General features: G+C 40.0%; 2 protein-coding genes across 7 annotated transcripts in view; one reads left to right on the top strand and one right to left on the bottom strand.

The window, feature by feature from the left end:
- The window catches only part of becn1 (beclin 1, autophagy related), a 40559-nt gene extending 35785 nt beyond the window's left edge, over positions 1–4774 (top strand). For 2 of the 4 annotated variants that reach the window (XM_062442126.1, XM_062442125.1), the window contains 9 exons: positions 232–290; positions 487–577; positions 780–916; positions 1068–1262; positions 1362–1508; positions 1676–1825; positions 2647–2707; positions 2808–2950; positions 4297–4774. In XM_062442126.1, coding sequence (XP_062298110.1) covers positions 488–577; positions 780–916; positions 1068–1262; positions 1362–1508; positions 1676–1825; positions 2647–2707; positions 2808–2950; positions 4297–4465 — 1092 coding nt within the window. In that variant the 5' untranslated portion in view covers positions 232–290; position 487 and the 3' untranslated portion in view covers positions 4466–4774. Of the gene's footprint in view, positions 1–231; positions 291–483; positions 578–779; positions 917–1067; positions 1263–1361; positions 1509–1675; positions 1826–2646; positions 2708–2807; positions 2951–4296 lie in introns of all 4 variants that reach the window. The other 2 variants (XM_062442124.1, XM_062442123.1) reach the window with 1 other exon arrangement.
- A 2-nt stretch (positions 4775–4776) lies between these two features.
- LOC134003024 (serine/threonine-protein kinase tousled-like 2) lies at positions 4777–17398 on the bottom strand. 3 transcript variants are annotated; one of them, XM_062442119.1, is made up of 21 exons: positions 16843–17397; positions 15355–15449; positions 13938–14078; positions 13397–13469; positions 13072–13109; positions 12767–12859; positions 10902–11009; positions 10221–10313; positions 9770–9880; positions 9500–9636; positions 9256–9408; positions 8927–8993; positions 8735–8832; positions 8546–8627; positions 8362–8453; positions 8126–8215; positions 7527–7696; positions 7290–7428; positions 7045–7156; positions 6825–6932; positions 4777–6422 (listed from the first exon to the last, which is right to left on the bottom strand). In XM_062442119.1, the coding sequence occupies exons 2-21, from the start codon at positions 15445–15447 to the stop codon at positions 6249–6251; spliced, it is 2172 nt and encodes a 723-aa protein (XP_062298103.1). In that variant the 5' UTR covers positions 15448–15449; positions 16843–17397; the 3' UTR covers positions 4777–6248. The 3 variants fall into 3 exon arrangements, with proteins under 3 accessions (XP_062298103.1, XP_062298104.1, XP_062298105.1); XM_062442120.1 differs by having other exon boundaries at positions 14007–14078; positions 16843–17395; XM_062442121.1 differs by lacking the exon at positions 12767–12859 and having other exon boundaries at positions 16843–17398.
- Between the last annotated feature and the right edge of the window lie 447 nt (positions 17399–17845).

Raw genomic sequence — 17845 nt, 5'->3', positions numbered from 1 at the left:
TAAAGTAAAAACAAAAAGTAATCACAACAAAAGAGGTTTTCTTTTTAATGTAATCTTTTCTGTTTATTATTATACCTTACATATAAACCAATACACATACCACTTTTCAGTTATGTTTTTATATTGAAAACTTTCTGTAATCTGTAAGACTTTGAGATACTTATGAGTAAATGTATTTAAATGTTTTGTCAGAGAAAATGTCTGAACCTCAGAATTATATTTTCATCCCAGGAAACATTTGTAGAAAATAAGCAAGATGGAGTGTCGAGAAAATACATCCCCCCTGCACGGTGAGCGCTCGTCCGTTTTTGATTACTGCTGCTTTAACTAATAAAGCTTTACCTGATGCTGCTTTTTAGATGTTTCCATTATAGGAACCATTAAATAAGAATTTAATATGCTTCTTTGTCAAATGAGGTGTGAACTGGTATGTATAATATAAGACTTTATAGTTCTACAAAGTTTGAATCTTGTCCTTCTCAGCAGGATGATGTCCACAGAGAGTGCCAACAGCTTCACACTGATTGGAGAAGCATCTGATGGAGGCACTATGGAAAATCTAAGCCGGAGACTGAAGGTAAACTACTTTGACATGGAGGATGTTTTTAAATTAAGTGTGTGTTTTATTTATCACTGATGATGTTATTTAGGCAAGTGTAACAGATGAGTAGACTGTCAGCGTGATCTATGTTAAATTGAACTCAAAACATGTACGTTCACATTCTTAGTGACACGATCATCATAAATAGCTACTTTGTGTCTGATTTGATCCCACCCAGGTGACCAGTGACCTGTTTGACATCATGTCAGGCCAGACGGATGTGGACCACCCGCTGTGTGAGGAATGTACTGACACCCTACTCGACCACCTGGACACACAGCTCAACATCACAGAGAACGAATGCCAGAATTACAAGTGAGCCAGTACACAACAAAATAAAATGCCCCAATGTCTCCGTTTTCAACAAAAGAGACACTCAAGAGAGGGAGATGCTGCTGGTGTTCATCGCTACAACCAAAGTCTGTCTGTGTGTTATAACATGTACTGTGTTTGAATGCTTTCTCAGGCAGTGTCTGGAGCTGCTGTCACACCTGCAGGTGGAGGAGGAAGAGACACTGCTGACAGAGCTGCAGCATCTGAACGAAGAGGAGGAGGCTCTGGTCCAGGAACTGGAGGCGGTGGAGGAGCAGAGGGCCGCTGTAGCCCAGGAACTGACCCAGAGCAGGATCCACTCACAGCAGCTGGACACAGAGGAGATGCAGTGAGTGATAGGGTGGTGTAGACAGGTGATGGTGGGATACTATAGACGATAGAGCATTTAACAGATATGTCCCTTTACCCTGTTTTGTGCTTGTGTTAGGTACCAAAAGGAGTACAGTGAGTTTAAGCGGCAACAGCTTGAGCTGGATGATGAGCTGAAGAGCGTTGACAACCAGATGCGTTACTGCCAGATTCAACTAGATCGCTTGAAAAAGACCAACGTCTTCAACGCCACATTTCACATCTGGTACGCACAAATGATGCTGTTGCTGTATACTAAGAAGAAATAATTAGTTTTTCTCTCAACCAATTGACTGTGACTTTGCAAGTATTTACTACAGATCCCTTCGGACAAAAGTAAATCAGTGCTTATTGGGTGTGAATCTGAATTGTTTTGGTTCTGTGTCTTTCCAGGCACAGCGGGCAGTTTGGTACCATCAACAACTTCCGTCTGGGTCGACTCCCCAGCGTCCCTGTAGAGTGGAATGAGATTAACGCCGCCTGGGGGCAGACGGTGCTGTTGCTGCATGCTCTGGCAAACAAAATGGGACTGCGTTTCCAGAGGTACACACACATATTAACGCACATAACTTAAAGGATAGGTTCACAATTTGTGGAAAATGTCTTAAAAGAAAGTCAGGTGCCTCTTATTGTTACTATATTTCCACTACAGCTCAACAGGGAAACACTTTCTGAGGAAACACAAAGAGGGGAAGAGAGGAATTTGATGTTAAAAAGACTGTAAATTTGGCAGATATTCACTTGATATGACTAACTAAGACTTTCATATAAGCTTCAGATAAGCTTTTAAATGCATGAATGTGTGATTAGGCTTCATCACTTACATTGAAAGCATATTTGAAGGAGATCTTTTGATTGCCATTATGAGCAGGAGGAATGATTACAGTGAGGAAAACATCTTTCATATGAACACCTGACTTGAAAAATTGTGAACCAATCATTTATTCTTGCCTGCATACCATTTTATGTTTTCACCAGCAAAGCACTGAATTTGAAACCCCTAAAGTTTAAATGGTGCTTCACAGTTTGATCTGTTGTTATTAATGAATCTAATAACTTAATAATAATAATAATTTAATTTAAATGTATTTCTCCCATTTCCATCCTCACATTAATTTGGTCTATTTGAACTCATCTTAAATGCCAGTTCCACCACATTGTTTCTGTTATTTAGATTCAATATCTTCGCGCATACTGTGAGCTCAATTTTCATTCTGTTGCTTTTGTTTATTTTATTTGGCATCAGCTGTTTACATTTAGTACATCTCTTGTATTCAGTATTTTTTTAATAATACTTGTTTGTTTATTCAGCAAGTAAACTTTGACTTTAATCTCACCTAACACTAACTCTGTCCTCTCTTCAGATATCGCCTGGTGCCATATGGAAACCACTCATACCTCGAGTCCCTGACGGACAAATCCAAGGTAATAAAACAGCGCTCTCAAGCTGAGCTCTCACATCATTATTAAACACTCCTCCAGGCTCCAACTATGCTCTCTCTTGCTTTCCATATTGTTTGTCTAGGAGCTTCCACTGTACTGCTCCGGTGGCCTGAGGTTCTTCTGGGACAATAAATTCGACCACGCCATGGTGGCCTTCCTGGACTGTGTCCAGCAGTTCAAAGAGGAGGTGGAGAAAGGAGACACAGGCTTCTGCCTTCCTTACAGGTCAGATGGCTGCAGGACGTTTGTCTTCTTCTGTGTTCATTAACTCAGGTATCTTTGCAGCCATGTTAAGATGAAGCTCTAAATATTTATGAAGTTTGAATACAAATTCAAAATAATTACTTCGACTTACTCTAGAGGGGCTGAAGAATTGTTTTCTTTGATTTTGCTGTTGAGGCAAATTAGGCACATTTGGGAAAGCTTGAATATACAACCTTTTTAATATTTAAAGCATGGCCACCAGTACAACATTTAGTAGTATCCTTAGTTGTGTAACTTGCTATATAAATCTTACTTTACCTGCAACAATCACTTCTAACATCCACAGTCTACATTCAGCATCTCCATACACTTCAATTACTCTGGACTGCTGCTGCTGCACCATCAAATCCATGTATTATCAGGCTGAGTGGCAGACTGATGGGACTGATGACTGTGGTGGCATTCAACTTTTATAAACTCAAAATGTGTCACATTAAAAAAATGTATAGTTACACATTTGTATGGCACACTTACATGATGTTTATTTTACATCTGATACACTGTTTGGCTATTCCTAATGATACATGTGTTGTTTATATTGGGGTTTTTTTACAAGACAGGGAAACTTTAGGGCATGAAGGATGTCTGATCCATCAAAGTTTGAATATAGTGTCTTAATATTCTAGTGTGAATTTTCTGGTCTGTTCAAAGCTCTGATCCAGACTAACATTTGTCGACAATCCAATTTTTCAAATATGATGTGGATACCCATCTTCCACAGCAGATGATTCCTAGTGATTCTGTGACCTGCCGCCATTCTTCTTGCATCATCCTACCACAATGTTCACCAGTACAGAACAAATATCCATTCATCACCCAAATGGGATTTTTGCTTTTAATGACCCCATGACCTTTTATTTATTATTCTTCTATTTATTATCATCCTCAGGACAAACTAAACATTTTCAGTAGTATTGCTTATTAATAAATCATCAGTGTGTGGGATGTAAGCTGCTAGAACAACTTGTACTAATAGTCTTGGTAATATTGAATTAAGTTGACACCTACAGTTTTGTTGCTTAACATACATCCTCAACTAATAAGACAACATTTTAAACCCTGTCTGTGTTATCAGAATATATCAATATATTATCAGATTCTGAATATTTTTGACAGATTTATATGAAAAGAGAAATCCAAACTTTCAAATATTGGGATTCATAGGGTCTGTTTAACACAAAAGAGAACCATCTGCAGGTTTAACCACAAGTTGGATCATTTCTAATGTCAGGTTATAATATTGATATCCGTATATTCACCGGATCATATGTGATGACTGTAATTGATCTTTTTATTCTGTGCCTCAGGATGGATGTGGAGAAAGGCAAGATCGAGGACACGGGTGGCAGCGGTGGCTCTTACTCCATCAAGACCCAGTTCAACTCTGAGGAGCAGTGGACCAAGGCACTCAAGTTTATGCTCACCAACCTCAAGTGGGGACTGGCCTGGGTCACCTCACAGTTTTACAACAGATAAACCCGCTGGACGATGCTTTGGGATGTCAAACCTCACCCATAGTCATATGCCCCCCCCCCTAATAACTGGAAACTGTGTGACTCTTATCTGGATACATGAGCAACAGAAAAGGAATGGTTACATCAGTGCCATTCTGCAAATCCATTCAGGATTTTCATGCATAGTGCACAAAGCATTGTTTAGATTTTGTGTTTTTACATGTTCCAAAGAGATCATATGAGTGGCTGGAGATAGAGATTTGAAGTCCACTATGGAAGCAATATGGCAGAGGACGTCTCTGTGGTTTAAAAGTGAGGAGGATAACTGCAGGTGCCTAGAAGTGTATTAAAATCATTTCTCTCTCCCTCAGATTTGAATGTATTTTAAAAGAAAGCTTCCCCAAATAGTTTTAATGACTTTGTCAACTTCAGCGTCTCCCGTTTGCACTGCACAACTTTGAAATCACTGTTAGATAATTCTCTCTCCACATTGAGAACGTTTTTTTTCATCCCAAATTCTAAGCTACAAGATTTTGTGATAATCGTGGACAAGGACAGTTTAGTATTCCACAAGTGTGTCAGTATTTCATTAACCTCGAATGCAGTTTATTCATTTGTTACATACTCACACTGCAGTCGAACAGTTGTATTTAGAGATGCACTAACAGTTACGTTGTATTCATTCTCTGCACCATCACATGAATTTGCCTGCTTCAGATATGACGGATACTTTATTGACGTGTGATTTGAATTAATAAAAAACCTATGCTGTGAAAAAAAAGTGTCTGGTGTGGGATGAAATGTTTAAATGTGTTTGCATTCATGTAACTACTAATATTGAATACACATTACATTCACATTCATCAATGCACCTCTATACCAAAAGGGTGAATTGAGTGAATTACAATAAATGCAGTTTGCTTACTTATTTTCCCAAATTAACTGAAACACAGAGTTAACCAAATGTTTTTTAATGGTATCATCATTACTCCTGTTGAGAATCATACCTCTCATCACAACACTCATTCATAGTCATCCCCTTGTAAGGTTAACAAAATCAGGGGGTAAATTTAATGGAAAAATATGGACTTAACAACTGAAATAAGCAGCTGACTTCCAGTTACCCAGTAGAATATTCAAAATAGGTCGAAACCAAAACTTCTCGGATCTTCTGTGTTAAGTCATTTATGAACCTCTAACAGTGCCATGTCATCAAGGCAGGCCTTTAACTTTGGTCATCATTCCTCATTCACTGTAGGAGCCCTTCCTTAAAAGTCTCAGGTTAAAACAAATATGGGTAAATGACCACTATAGTACTGAAAAATAGTTTGATAGTTGATGCATTTCAAGCAGAATGGGATGAAATTTCAATAATGTTTCTTCTTCTAAACCTTCCACAGAATAGAGGCAGGTGATCTTCCACGAACGGCATATTCTCAACCTCAGTTGTGCAATCTTTATGGGTGCTTTTACTATTATTCATGTAAAAAAGCCCCTTGAAACGAGCCCAAAGTGTTTGTGTTAGTGCATGCATATGGGCGAATCTTTGGGTTCTACTGAGCCCACAGCCAGAGACCGGCCCTTCATTTTTACCACTTGGACAAAGGTGGTGGGCACATTTACTACTACATCACCACATCATCCATCAATTTGGTTCCATTCACACTTTCAGGTTGCCTCCATCCTATCATGCTCTCTGCTCTCTTGCAACCAAAAGAGCTAAGGAGGAGTTTCAGAGAGTGTGTAATGTCTCTCAGTGTGGCTTTAATCACTCACAGGGTTTTAATCCAGAATTTAAGCTCCCTTCATTCGGAGGGGTTGCTGCTGTAGCAGCTGGAGGTGGAGGGAATAGGAGGTGCCACAGGAGTATTGCTGCCCAGTGCCTTTCGAATATGGGGCATTAGGAACGGATCGCTTGCCAACTGCAGAACGTCCACACGGTCCTCCTTGTGATAAGCCAGGCAACGGCGAATGAAGGCCTGTGAGGGGAAATATGGGAAAATACTTAAACTCTTCTCATATTTCTGCACCTAATACAACTCCTCTTTCTTAGGCTACTTGCTGTTATACTTAAACGTTCCTCAAAAAGCTATAAATGTAAATAGCCTAAAGGTAGTGGCTGCTTATGCCGCTCTGTATGCTTCATGAAACCATGAAGTAGACACTTTCTAGAAAACATTGACGCTTTACTAGTGACTTAATCTTGCACTACCTCTGCCCCTCCTAACATATCAAACATCCCATCAGTTTACATTTAAGAAGCATCCTGTACTTCCATGTCCCACCCAAACATCCTGTTTAAAGGTCAAAAATGCAGATTGTATGAAAGGAACAGTGCATTCAGTAAACCTGTAGCTGTGTGAGAGAAACAAGTACCACACCTTTGCTTCTGTGGTGACCACAGGTTTGGGGGGAAACTGCACCTCTGTAGCTTTTAGTATGGTGTTTTCTTGGAGGATATCCTGCTGTGACTGGTTATGACCGAACGGCTGGAGAAACACAACAGGGAGTGTGTTAATATGTAGCTTGTTCATTTCACTTCTGTTAAAAAAAACAAAAGATCCTGACAATCTGTGTTTTGGAATACAGGTTAGTGATTACCTTGCGTCCGTATAAGCTCTGGTAGAAGATGACCCCTACTGACCAAACATCCACTTTGTTGGATATTTTGGGGGGCTCCTTGCCCACCACAAAACACTCAGGAGGTAGGTACCTGTAAGCCACACAGTCACAACTTGAGAATGGTTTTCCTCTCTGTTCTCTCAGCACTCTCTCTGCTATGAACTTGTGAAGACATTAACGGTCTCATGTTGATCTAAAGATGTGAAAGATGTCTCTTTACGTACCAGTAGGTCCCTGCTCCTTGGGAGGTCAGCTCCATGCCATCTGCAGAGCTGTAGCTGTCATCATCCATGATCTTAGACAGGCCAAAGTCGGTGATCTTAATCTCTCCACAAGCTGTGCCATTAACCAACAGGATGTTTCCTAAGCATAGGACAGTAAACATTCTGGTAAACTACTCTGCGAAGTAAAGATTATTACAAAATTGCAACTATGTGCAAACTAAAACTCTATGGGTCTACCAGGCTTGAGGTCATAGTGGATGATGGGTGGCCGTATCTGGTTGAGGTACTTGAGGGCGTTGACGATCTGCATGACAATAGAGCGGCCCTCCTTCTCGGTCATCAGCTTATTCTGCTTCAAGTAGAAGTCCAAATCGTTGCCTTCACAGTACTCCAGCACTGTGCAGAACCTGCAAGAGATAACAACAGATGTGACACACATTTCTCATGTAAACAAGCAAGACCATCAGATGATTGGACACTTCTATTGACCTCAAAAAATCATTTTGTGTGCTGGTGGTCAAATTTCACAGGGAATCTTATTCTGGTGTCAGCTTAGTACAGTCCGCCATGGAGGTGACTGCTTAATTTTTCCTACCAAACTTCACCCAGATTTTTCCCTCAATCCCTCTAATAAGATTTTTCATCTCCACGACTATTAAAGTGTCAAATGCTAAACCTAAAACCAAACTTCAGAACAGACCATCCCTTCTGTCTGGATGTACCCCAGATGCTATATTGATGTTTTTACAAGCATTTAAAAAGCTGCATTTACATTGAAGTTACCATATTAGTATCGGCAAACCTGTTATAAGCTTTATGTGAAATGAAGCACTTACGAGTCTGTGTCGAGCGAGAAGTAGTCGTAGAGTTTTACAATTCTAGGATGGTCAAGTTCTTTGTGGATTCTGTACTCTCTACAGGCGTGTCTGAAAAGACAAATGTATGGTCAACATTAAGTCTACTTCAACAGAACATTTTTGAATTTCTACAACTAATCAACTGTAGATCAAATGATTTTCAACCAAGCAAATGAAGAGAATAGCTGGTCAAGTAAACAGAAGTTTAGACTTACTTGTGGTAGTTCTCCTTCTTCTCCTCCCTCCAGTTCTTGTTGAGTTGATGGATTTTAATGGCCACATATCTTTGCTCTGTTAAATCTAAAGCCTGGAAAAGGAACATCAGACATTTAAGTAATAATAAAAAAAGAAAGCTGCTATTTGTGAGGAGTGGATGCCAATTCAACAGCATTTACTTACCTTGTAAACTTCACTAAAGCCTCCTCTTCCAAGTAAATGTAACAGCAGATATCTGTCGTTCAGTGTGGGGTGGTCTTTAAATCTACAAAATAAGAATTATGTCAATCATTTGGCTTTTTCAAACTGCACAAGTACGTTTAATCTTCACCATGGAACAGTTGAGGAAGGGTAAACAGAGGTGGCACGTACTGCGAGTTGTCCTCATTATGTATTCTCTTCAGCTCCCGAATGTGCAGGTTCCTGACCCGCTCCAAATGTTCCAGCTCCGACTGGATCTCTGCTTCCTCCTGCGGACAACCACACAAATCTATTACCTCCCTAAAACCCTTGATTAACAAGCAGCAGCAGCAGCTTTAGTGGTAAATGAAAATGAACTGGTACCTTTTTTAAATGACCAATTCGAAGTTTGAAAATCTCTTCTTGCTCGTGATATTCTGCGAGTGACAATCTGTGTGAAATAAATTAGAAACAGGTCAGCTTCTAAGAACCAAAATGTAATAAGCTACACATTTATTTAAGATCAACAGAAGGAACAAGGCAACACAAATTGACTCAATCCTGACAATTAGTGTCAACAAAAAGAAAATGCATATGATTCTGTAAAACAAATCTTTAAATGTCCAAATCATTACTATTAACAAAACTGAACAATAAAAAAATGTATTACAATAAAAGGTTGAAAGTAATTTAGCTGTTGTAGGTAATCTTACGTTTCATTCTCCTGGCCGTTGCTCCTGCTCTTTCGTTTGTTCTGTTCCAGGCTGGGCGGAGGTGTCTGGGCCATGGAGGGCGGTTTCCTCTTCCCCAGCAGCTTCCTCTGCCTCTCAATGTCCTCCCGCTGTGAGTTGATTCGCTCTTGCTGCCTAGAACATGTAATAACAAACTATTGTGCACATTCTTTCATGCAGAATGCATAAAATACGAGCATATGTTTGTGCTTATTTGCATGCTGACTTGATGAGGTTCTGGAAGGCATATCCATCTGTCCACTGCTCAGTGAAGGAGGCTCCATGGCGTACGGTGGTGAAGTGGCCCAGACGCAGACGGTCCTGCATGCTCTTATCCCTGCAAGCCCTTTTCTCCTGCTTTGACTTTAAAAATAAATTAAATTTAAAATAAGTGTCCACCAGATAGCAGACACATTAGCATGCAGCTATAACAAGGTGAGACAAGCTGTTTCTCTAAAGAAAACACTTCTGAACACAAATACATGTGTACACTCACCTTCTCAATGAGGAGCTTCTTGCTCATGGTCACACACTTGTTAAGCCGCTCCTTGAAGCGCTCCAACATCTTCTGCTGCTCATCTACCTGTCGCCTCAGGTCACAGTTAGCCTGTCAAAACATCCATCATCACTCACATGTAATTCTTGTTAGGATCCAAGGTATTTTTCCATTCTTACACTGATGATAGCAAAAAATGAAATTTGAAAGTGAACAAGCACATCATGCATGATGAGTTACAACTAGACTGGTGCTGTTGTGACAAGCGCTAGCAAATATGTTTAACTTGCAAAGTGATTAATATGGATATTTGTAAAGGAAGCACATAAATCATTTCAAATGTAGAGGTAAACTTAACTGAGTGTATGACATTAATATTTTAGTTGCAGCTTTGAAAACCAGTATGAGTTCAGTATGAGGACAGATTTCATTCATTTCTTTGTTCTCTTACCCTCAGCAGGTCATCTATCCTGCCCTCTTTCTTCTCCAGGTCAGAGTTCTTGTTTTTCTCCAGTGCTGTCAGTTTCAGCAGCGTCAGTTCTGACTGGAGCAGAAGGGCAAAGACAACAAGCCAACAGTAAGCATTTCATCCCACATAAATGATACGCACACACCCCTTGGGCCAGTCAGTGACAAAACACACCATCACTTTGAATTTATCAAAAATCAAACCAGTGGCGTTTTTGATATTAGACGTGAATTCAAAATGCTGACCTTTAATTAGGCCAATTATTTTAATTTGCCAGAATAGTTGGATGTGTGCTGATGAAGAATCATCTGCAGAGGAGTTGGAAGGGCCTTTTCAAAGTTTGACCTTTAATTCTAACATTCACATCTTGGCCAAATAGTGTGACTGTTTTAAATGGCAGAGTTAAGGTGTGAAGTTGTGTCATCCCTACAAACTTTGTCAAACTCATTTCAGAGAAACCACTTTTCACTTATTTCAAAACAGTGGAAGAACAAAACCGTTTCAGCGGTAAATGTCAAAAGCTGAACCCAATCCCAAAAGGCATCCAAACCAAAGCAGGGTGGAATTGTCTTTTAGCGGACCTTCTACAAGGTGACACAATCTACCGAATGACAATCAGAAAAGTTGGTATTTAGTGGTGATCCGGGTCAGTCAGTCAGTTACCTGGATGGCTTTGTGTGAGCAGGTGTGTGTGGGGGCTGTCTTAACAGAGCTGCAAGATGAAGAGTCTGTGTGGGCTGAGCCTGTGGATGAAGGACTGCCTTGCTGAAACTGGATTCCAGAGAGACCGAAGAAAAGGGAGGGAGACAGAAAGACACAGAAGGTGAACTATAACAACTGGGTAACACAGAGCGTCTGTGGAGATTACAAAGTAGATGAAAGGGACAAAGAGCACATTGTTTCTCTTCTGTCTGTATTTTTCCGAGTCTATTCTAATCTTTCATTTAAGGCCAGCTACTGCTCAATGTCTGTAGGTGATAAAAAAAAAACTGAATAACACAGTTAATGTTTATGTAAGATTGAAAGAAAACACCTTTTTATTTCTGGACCAAACTACATGCAGCCTTTTACACTGCAGATCACAATATTCTTACGGATATGTAACAATTAGTATGTGACAGAGTTTAATAGTCACATCATAACATTGAGTAAGTTTTTCTAATTAGATCTACATCAGAATAGAAAAAAAAGCAAAAGCAAAACCACCTACAATAGTGTCTCTATTTTTTGGCAAAGGAATAGGTTAAAATGTGTTTGCTCATTCATAGCATCATCCACCATTTAAAGGCCTGTTCAGGGTGAGAGTGCATTTAAAAAAAACAGTAGTCCACTGGGGCCACTCATCATGCTTCAAGCTCAAATTCCAGGTACCAGTAGATCATCAATAACTGGCAATTGTTAAGAATAAGAAGATGGCAGCCATGATAACTTGTACAGGTTGTAAAATCTTAACTCAGAGTGTTATAAGTCACCGAGCAGCGTTTCGTGTCTGAACATCTTGAAACAAATGGATTTACTACATACATTTAACATCCTGGACTGTATTTGACTGTCTAACTGGAGCTTCAAAAAACATGCCCCCATCAACATCTTGGGATAGGAGTGCCCAGTAGCTATTTTGGTGTAGAGAGTTTGGACCAGAAAGTGAGTTATGAAAGCCATAAATCTCATAAATCCAGCTTTAGATCTCAGCTAATTGTGCAGTCAAAAGGTATTGATTAAAAACTCTTTCACACTCCCTAGTATTATGGCCCTTTTGTGCTAGGGGACACACTTATCACACCTTTACTTTAAAGCTTGGAGGAAAATGTTTACATACTGGTAAATTGATAATGAGCAATGTTTTTGTGGTATACAATGAGGAAAGATGTTATCTTAACATTAGAGGAACGGAAAATGATATGTGAACATATATTTCAGTGATAAAATACATTAAATTGTCATCAAAACCCAATGAAGGTGTTGAGTGCAAGCTCCAATCTTACATAATATACACAACACTCTTTATTGTTTCCTCCCATATCTGGTTTAAATGTCAGCTCGCTGTGTCCAGTCTAAAACCAAAATAACTGCATCTGAAAACATGATGCAACACCCGCGCTGGGAACATTAAAATCAGCTACCGTATTGCTAACCAGTGGTCAAGAGAGATCCTACATCTGATCATTCCAGAAATGTCACACAGTCTATTGTTCAGTCACCGACACAGTAAGACTCACTCACTTTTATTGTAGTTTTTCCTGAAATCAAACTGTAAAAGCACTAAAAAGAAATCATTAACAGAGTCTTAAAAGATCTCTGTAGTTAAAGGACTGTGGCTGACCAGAACCAGAAGACCAGGAAATCAAATATACACGAGCGCACCAACTCTGTCCAATTAAGAGGATACTGACATTAAGTGAAAACAGACACAAACAAAAGTGAATCCCATTCTGGCTAATGGTTTAACAGCTGGTAAACCAAGAGGAGAAAAAAAAGAAAGAGTGCCAACGCGTGGGAAAGCTATGGAGGTGGACGGTGATGCTCACCGGAGGATTAGACAGTGAGTGCTGTGGAGAGGAGCGCACCAGAACAGGAATGCCCCGGGCAGGACTGGTGCCAGAGCCACTGCTACCAGCAAACTGGCCACAGGATAAGAGAGTGGAAACCAGACAGAAAGAGAGGAGACAAGACATTTGATGAAGCACCGTACTCGCGTAGTTGGAACGTGAAGGTGAGTCGTAACACTAAAGTTTGAGAGTGGCCTGAAACAATGTGCACCACAGTGGCTACAACACAAAATACATTCGCAAGGATCAAGACGTACTGTTTGAACCATTAGATTTGTACTCACCTCAAAATAATCACTTATTTTATGCCCCCTTCCTTTGCCTACAGAAAAAAAAACAGGTCAGAAAGAAGAAAATCATTTGATCCTATTTTATGTTAATCTTTTTTGAAGCATATACATCTGTTGGAGCATAAAAAATTAGCCAGATCACATGATTTATGTCCCATATTGTATTTATAGACCATTTTCACAATTTGCATTTGAAAGTGAGACCAAAGACAGCTGAGCATTTCTGCATGCTCTTATGAAGCGTGACAGATTTGTGCCAGTAAAGTATAACTTCAAGTTGGAGACAATAGGTTTCTTTTAATAAGTAGGTTGGATTTACCCTGGCTGTTGCTGTCATAGATGTCTCCTTTTCTCTTCCTGCTTTTCTGGTCATTGGTCTTCTTCTCTGGTGTCTGAACAGAGCAGGAAAGCAGCTCATTAACATTACAGCAAATAATCCTTTAACATAATAAAACCTTGTACCGGTAAGTGATAAGCAGATAATTACACTCCCTTCTCAAAGAAACATTTTTGAGATTATGTAACATTAACAACAGTTTCTTTTCTGTGCTCAGTATCTAATCAACTATGAAACACACACACCAGTACATGTCATATTACGCCGTCCATGAGGCATGGTTGATTATCACATACACTGTTACTTTCTAGGTCATGGTTCAATCTCTGAAGAGTGAACATGTTTGTGCTTGAGTGAGTTTCTTCTGGGCTACTCATTTCCTTGATTCCCGAATTGGCCTAATTCAAATAGATAGATAGACAACCAGCCAGTGTACCCAAATGTTTGCATGCATGACTGTATACAAAAACATTTGACACAAACAATGACTAGGAGATACCATCGAGAATAAGCTAGTGCATACATGGTTAAAGGACCTTGAGGAGAGGGCACAGTCACTTGTCATTTTGATTGATTCTTTCCCCCAACCAACCTCCAGTTCCTTGTCACTGAGTGATCCGGCGCTGCACAGAGACTGGTTGGATGATTCACTGTTGGCTGAACTCTGGAAAAACAGGGCACAGACAACAGACTTGATTGATTAGTCATCTGCTACTTTTAGGAAATGCTGTTGTTTTCCACTCTAAATGCCCAAGAGTTATGTTGTTTACGCCCTCTTATGAAGCCTTTATGTAGACCTGTTAATGTAATTGTGTAGTTATTAAGGATAACACCATCTTCTCATATCACGGTGCAGATTTTAACACATCTTTTCTGTCTGATAAATAATCCCATTAGTTTTCGTAGGAATTTCACCATATACTAACTCTTAACTGTTACCAGCTAAAACCGGAAAGCTTTTGTAATTGTGCAACACCACAATATACACACAATTTGCATCTACTTGTTAATCTGCAAATCTTCAGTTTACATCCAGTTGGTAGAGTCAGCGTGGTGTGGTGAATACTATTCATGGCCAGCTGCTCAGCCTGATGAGGAAACAGCAGGCTAATTGGTGCAGGAGGCTAATGCTTTAAAGGCCTGCTGGCTTTCTGCTGCTCAAGGTCACACATACAGCCAAGAAATTCTCCCATTTTTCGTCTTGACATGTACATTACACATGCTCAGTGCAGTTTCTAGAAAAGGCTTCTCTTCCTAACATATTCACTGTAATACCGCAACGAGCAGACCGAACAGTGTATTTCAGGGCACATAGAGGCTGGAGAATGAATGATAGTGATTTCTTTCTCAGGGGTTTGCCATTTTCTCACGTGCATACCCACTGCTGTACCCAGTTCAGCAGAAAGGTTGCAGCATAGCACACAGCCGATGCCGTAAGCTTCAGCTGCGGTGCCATTTCAGTGTCACTAGTCTCCGCTTGAACAAAGAGCTGCTGGCCGGCTCCCATGTCAGCCAGTACAGAGCTTGTGTTGTTTTAGCCTTAGCTCGGAGAGATAGGGTCATTCCACAGAGGGAAAACTCCTGAACACAGAGCATCAGTCAATATTGGAAATAGAGAAGACTAAAAGGAGTAGCATGGGAGTGCTGACTGACTGCTCATGTTTGCGTTCACACACAACAGTGGGGATGTGTTTGCCTGCGGGAAAACCGCAAGCTAGACTTTGGAGCAGGGCTAAAACAGGGAACCTCATTCTGGTTTAAAAAATAAATACTTATATAAATAAAATAACACACATATAAACTAACTCTCAGTATATAGAGAGTAATATCTGCACTTGAAATTAAAAATGGTTATGCATTTTAAGCATTATAATAGCTAATATGAACTTTTCAGTGCAGCCCCTAGTTTTGCTTTTTTACTAATTAGAAGAAATGCCAACCTTTGCCACACCAACTCCAGTGAAGCGAGCCTCAAGCAGTTCCTGTCTGCGTGGATCCAGACTAATAGCCTGACTATTAAGTCCCTCCATCATGCCTAGAAAGAGAGAAACAGTGAATTATACAGTCACTTATGTGAAACAGCTAGTACATTTGGTTATTGTCACAAAGGATAGGATTGACACTCATCAACCGGGAGAGAGTAGCCCATTAGTTACCAATATTAAAATATTCTTCCTGATTGGTGCAGGTGACCTAATAATCTAGTTGATCCTGTCTGTGCCTTCTGACAAGCAAAAAGTACAAGTTTCAACAAGGCTGCTTGAGAGCCAGGGCTGGGTCAGAAAATTCGACAGCAGACTGTCCAACATGAAGCACAAGAAACTGACACAAAGCAAACTTTGCTTTTGTTACTAGCTTACTAACCTTAACTGAGAAACTATTTTCAGTTCAAACAAATCACAGTGGAGTGAAAGGAGACCAACGGGATGTATTTTTTTGTAGGAATCCCTCTGAACTGCTTCTTGAAAGCCATGAGTTGACAGGCAAAAAGAATGTTTATTGAGTTTAGTTTTGTGGTCAATTAAACCAGCAGTAATACATTACTGAAGGTACCCAATCCTGACAAAGAAGGGAAAGAAGGACGCTGCCAGATACTGGTGCATATGTACTGTAATGGTAGTCTTGTCTGTTCTTTCCAGTAAAGTTAATCATAATTTCACCATTTGTACAAGTTAACTCTTGCATATGCAGGTCCCACAATTGTTTTGCCTGCTGGATATTCAAAGTCAAAACCCACAGCAGCAACTGGATGAGCAAGGAGAGACTATGAATCTGGACATTATTGTTTAGGGAGGTAATGTAGAGCCATTTAGTTATAAGGACTAGTGAGGTCATTTCTCTCTATTTCTCCCCTCCCCTGGTATCCGCCATCAACTAACCGAGGGACGGTGTAAAATAGTGATGACAGTTATTTAGAATAAAACATTACCATCCATATAACAGTAATCATCACAGTTTAGCCCGTGAAGTCAACGTTAGTTAATACATTTAGCCCCAAACGAGCTATTCAATTTGTCCATCACAACAATGCTAGTCAGCAAACGTTAAGTTACCCAAGTTAACTGGAGTATGTACAGTAAGGTAGCGTTAACACAACTTTCATGACAAAGCTAAAAGCTCAACTTTGTTAAAAGTAAGTCGATGTTTCAGCTGAACTAACTTCACATCAGTTAATTGGGTTAGGGTTAGTTACTGATAAGACTAACTAGCCTTTAGCTCGCTAATCAAAATGCTACCAAGACGTTTTTTATCGAGAAAACCGAACAAGCTCTTATCCAGGGTTAAATGATAATGCTTCACTTCACTGTAGAAGTTTGAAAAATGTTAGTAGCAGCCAGCTAGGTTAATAATGGTTACTGAATAGCAGCCATCTGATGCTACATGGTAGGTTACCTTAACTAGCTGACGTTAAGTTGAAGTTATCTCACCTGGAGAAGCTTTTGCAGTTTTCACTGTCACTCACAGTCCTAAAAAGGGACCTTGTCCGTCCATTTGGCGACAGAAAACCCACCCTAACAACTCCTTGTCCTACATTAGTTAGCTTAGCAAAATGCTAGCTAAGAAATGCAGTGTGGCTGGCTCCCGCTGGTGTCATTCGGGCAGGAGGCCCCTGATCCTCGGGGTTTCCTTGTTCGTCTCGGTGCCTCTTGCACGGGCAAACCCGGAGCTGTCACTGCGCTGAAGAAGCCTCTTCACAAGTGTTGTCACATTTCTGCTTCGCTCGGTTTTTTTCTTTTGTCATTGTCGGGCGCTGAAGACGGTTTACACCGGGAGAAGAAGTTCAGCCACCTTTGTTAGGGTCCATTATTTAACTGGTGATAATAAAAATTTTTTTAAAAAAAAGATCATAACCCCCGCAGCGAGGCCGCACAGGGCTCCAGGGAGAGCTTTATACGATGCCTCCCGTCCTGTGCGCTTGTTTGGCAGATAATGTAAAAGCCTTTCAGGTCAGAACCACCCAAATAAACAGCAGACTGTCGGTATTTCCTTAAGAGGACTCCACCTGCTTTAATAGTCTTGCTTAGTGACTTATCAGTCAATGAATGATAACTCACAGATACTCCCCTTTTTCATTGTTTTGATTTTACTGTTTTATTTTTACTTAATGTCATAACCCTGTCAATACTATTGAGAACACTGTCTGCCGAGAGGATTTTTAAAAATGTATTTTAATTTTGGGGTTAGTTGAATCAGTATGAGTAGGTTTATTATTGAAGGCACTGAACCCTGTTAAAGAAAGATAGATGCTGTCAGATTGTGGTGCATATAGGCAGGGATGGGAAAGTTACTTTGGAAATGTTATAAGTTACAGATGACTAGTTACCCTATTTGAAATGTAATAAGTAATGTACCTATTTCAATTACTAAAAGTAATTTAACTTATTTCTTTATTTGATTTTTTCCCCATTACTTTTCATTTCATTCAATTCA

The sequence above is a fragment of the Scomber scombrus genome, chromosome 21, assembly GCF_963691925.1.
Source record: "Scomber scombrus chromosome 21, fScoSco1.1, whole genome shotgun sequence".
Lineage (NCBI taxonomy): Eukaryota > Metazoa > Chordata > Actinopteri > Scombriformes > Scombridae > Scomber > Scomber scombrus.
The sequence above is the reverse complement of the archived record's forward strand: the minus strand, read 5'-3'. Positions and strand labels throughout refer to the sequence as shown.

Bases quoted from the DNA above. Each gene is read 5' to 3' on its own strand.
- LOC134003024 (XM_062442119.1), bottom strand. From the start codon at position 15,447: ATGATGGAGGGACTTAATAGTCAGGCTATTAGTCTGGATCCACGCAGA. The intron at 11,010-12,766 runs GTGAGCATCACC...TCTGGAATCCAG, and splicing joins ACTCACTGTCTAATCCTCCG to TTTCAGCAAGGCAGTCCTTC. The intron at 8,628-8,734 runs GTACGTGCCACC...CTTATTTTGTAG, and splicing joins CATAATGAGGACAACTCGCA to ATTTAAAGACCACCCCACAC.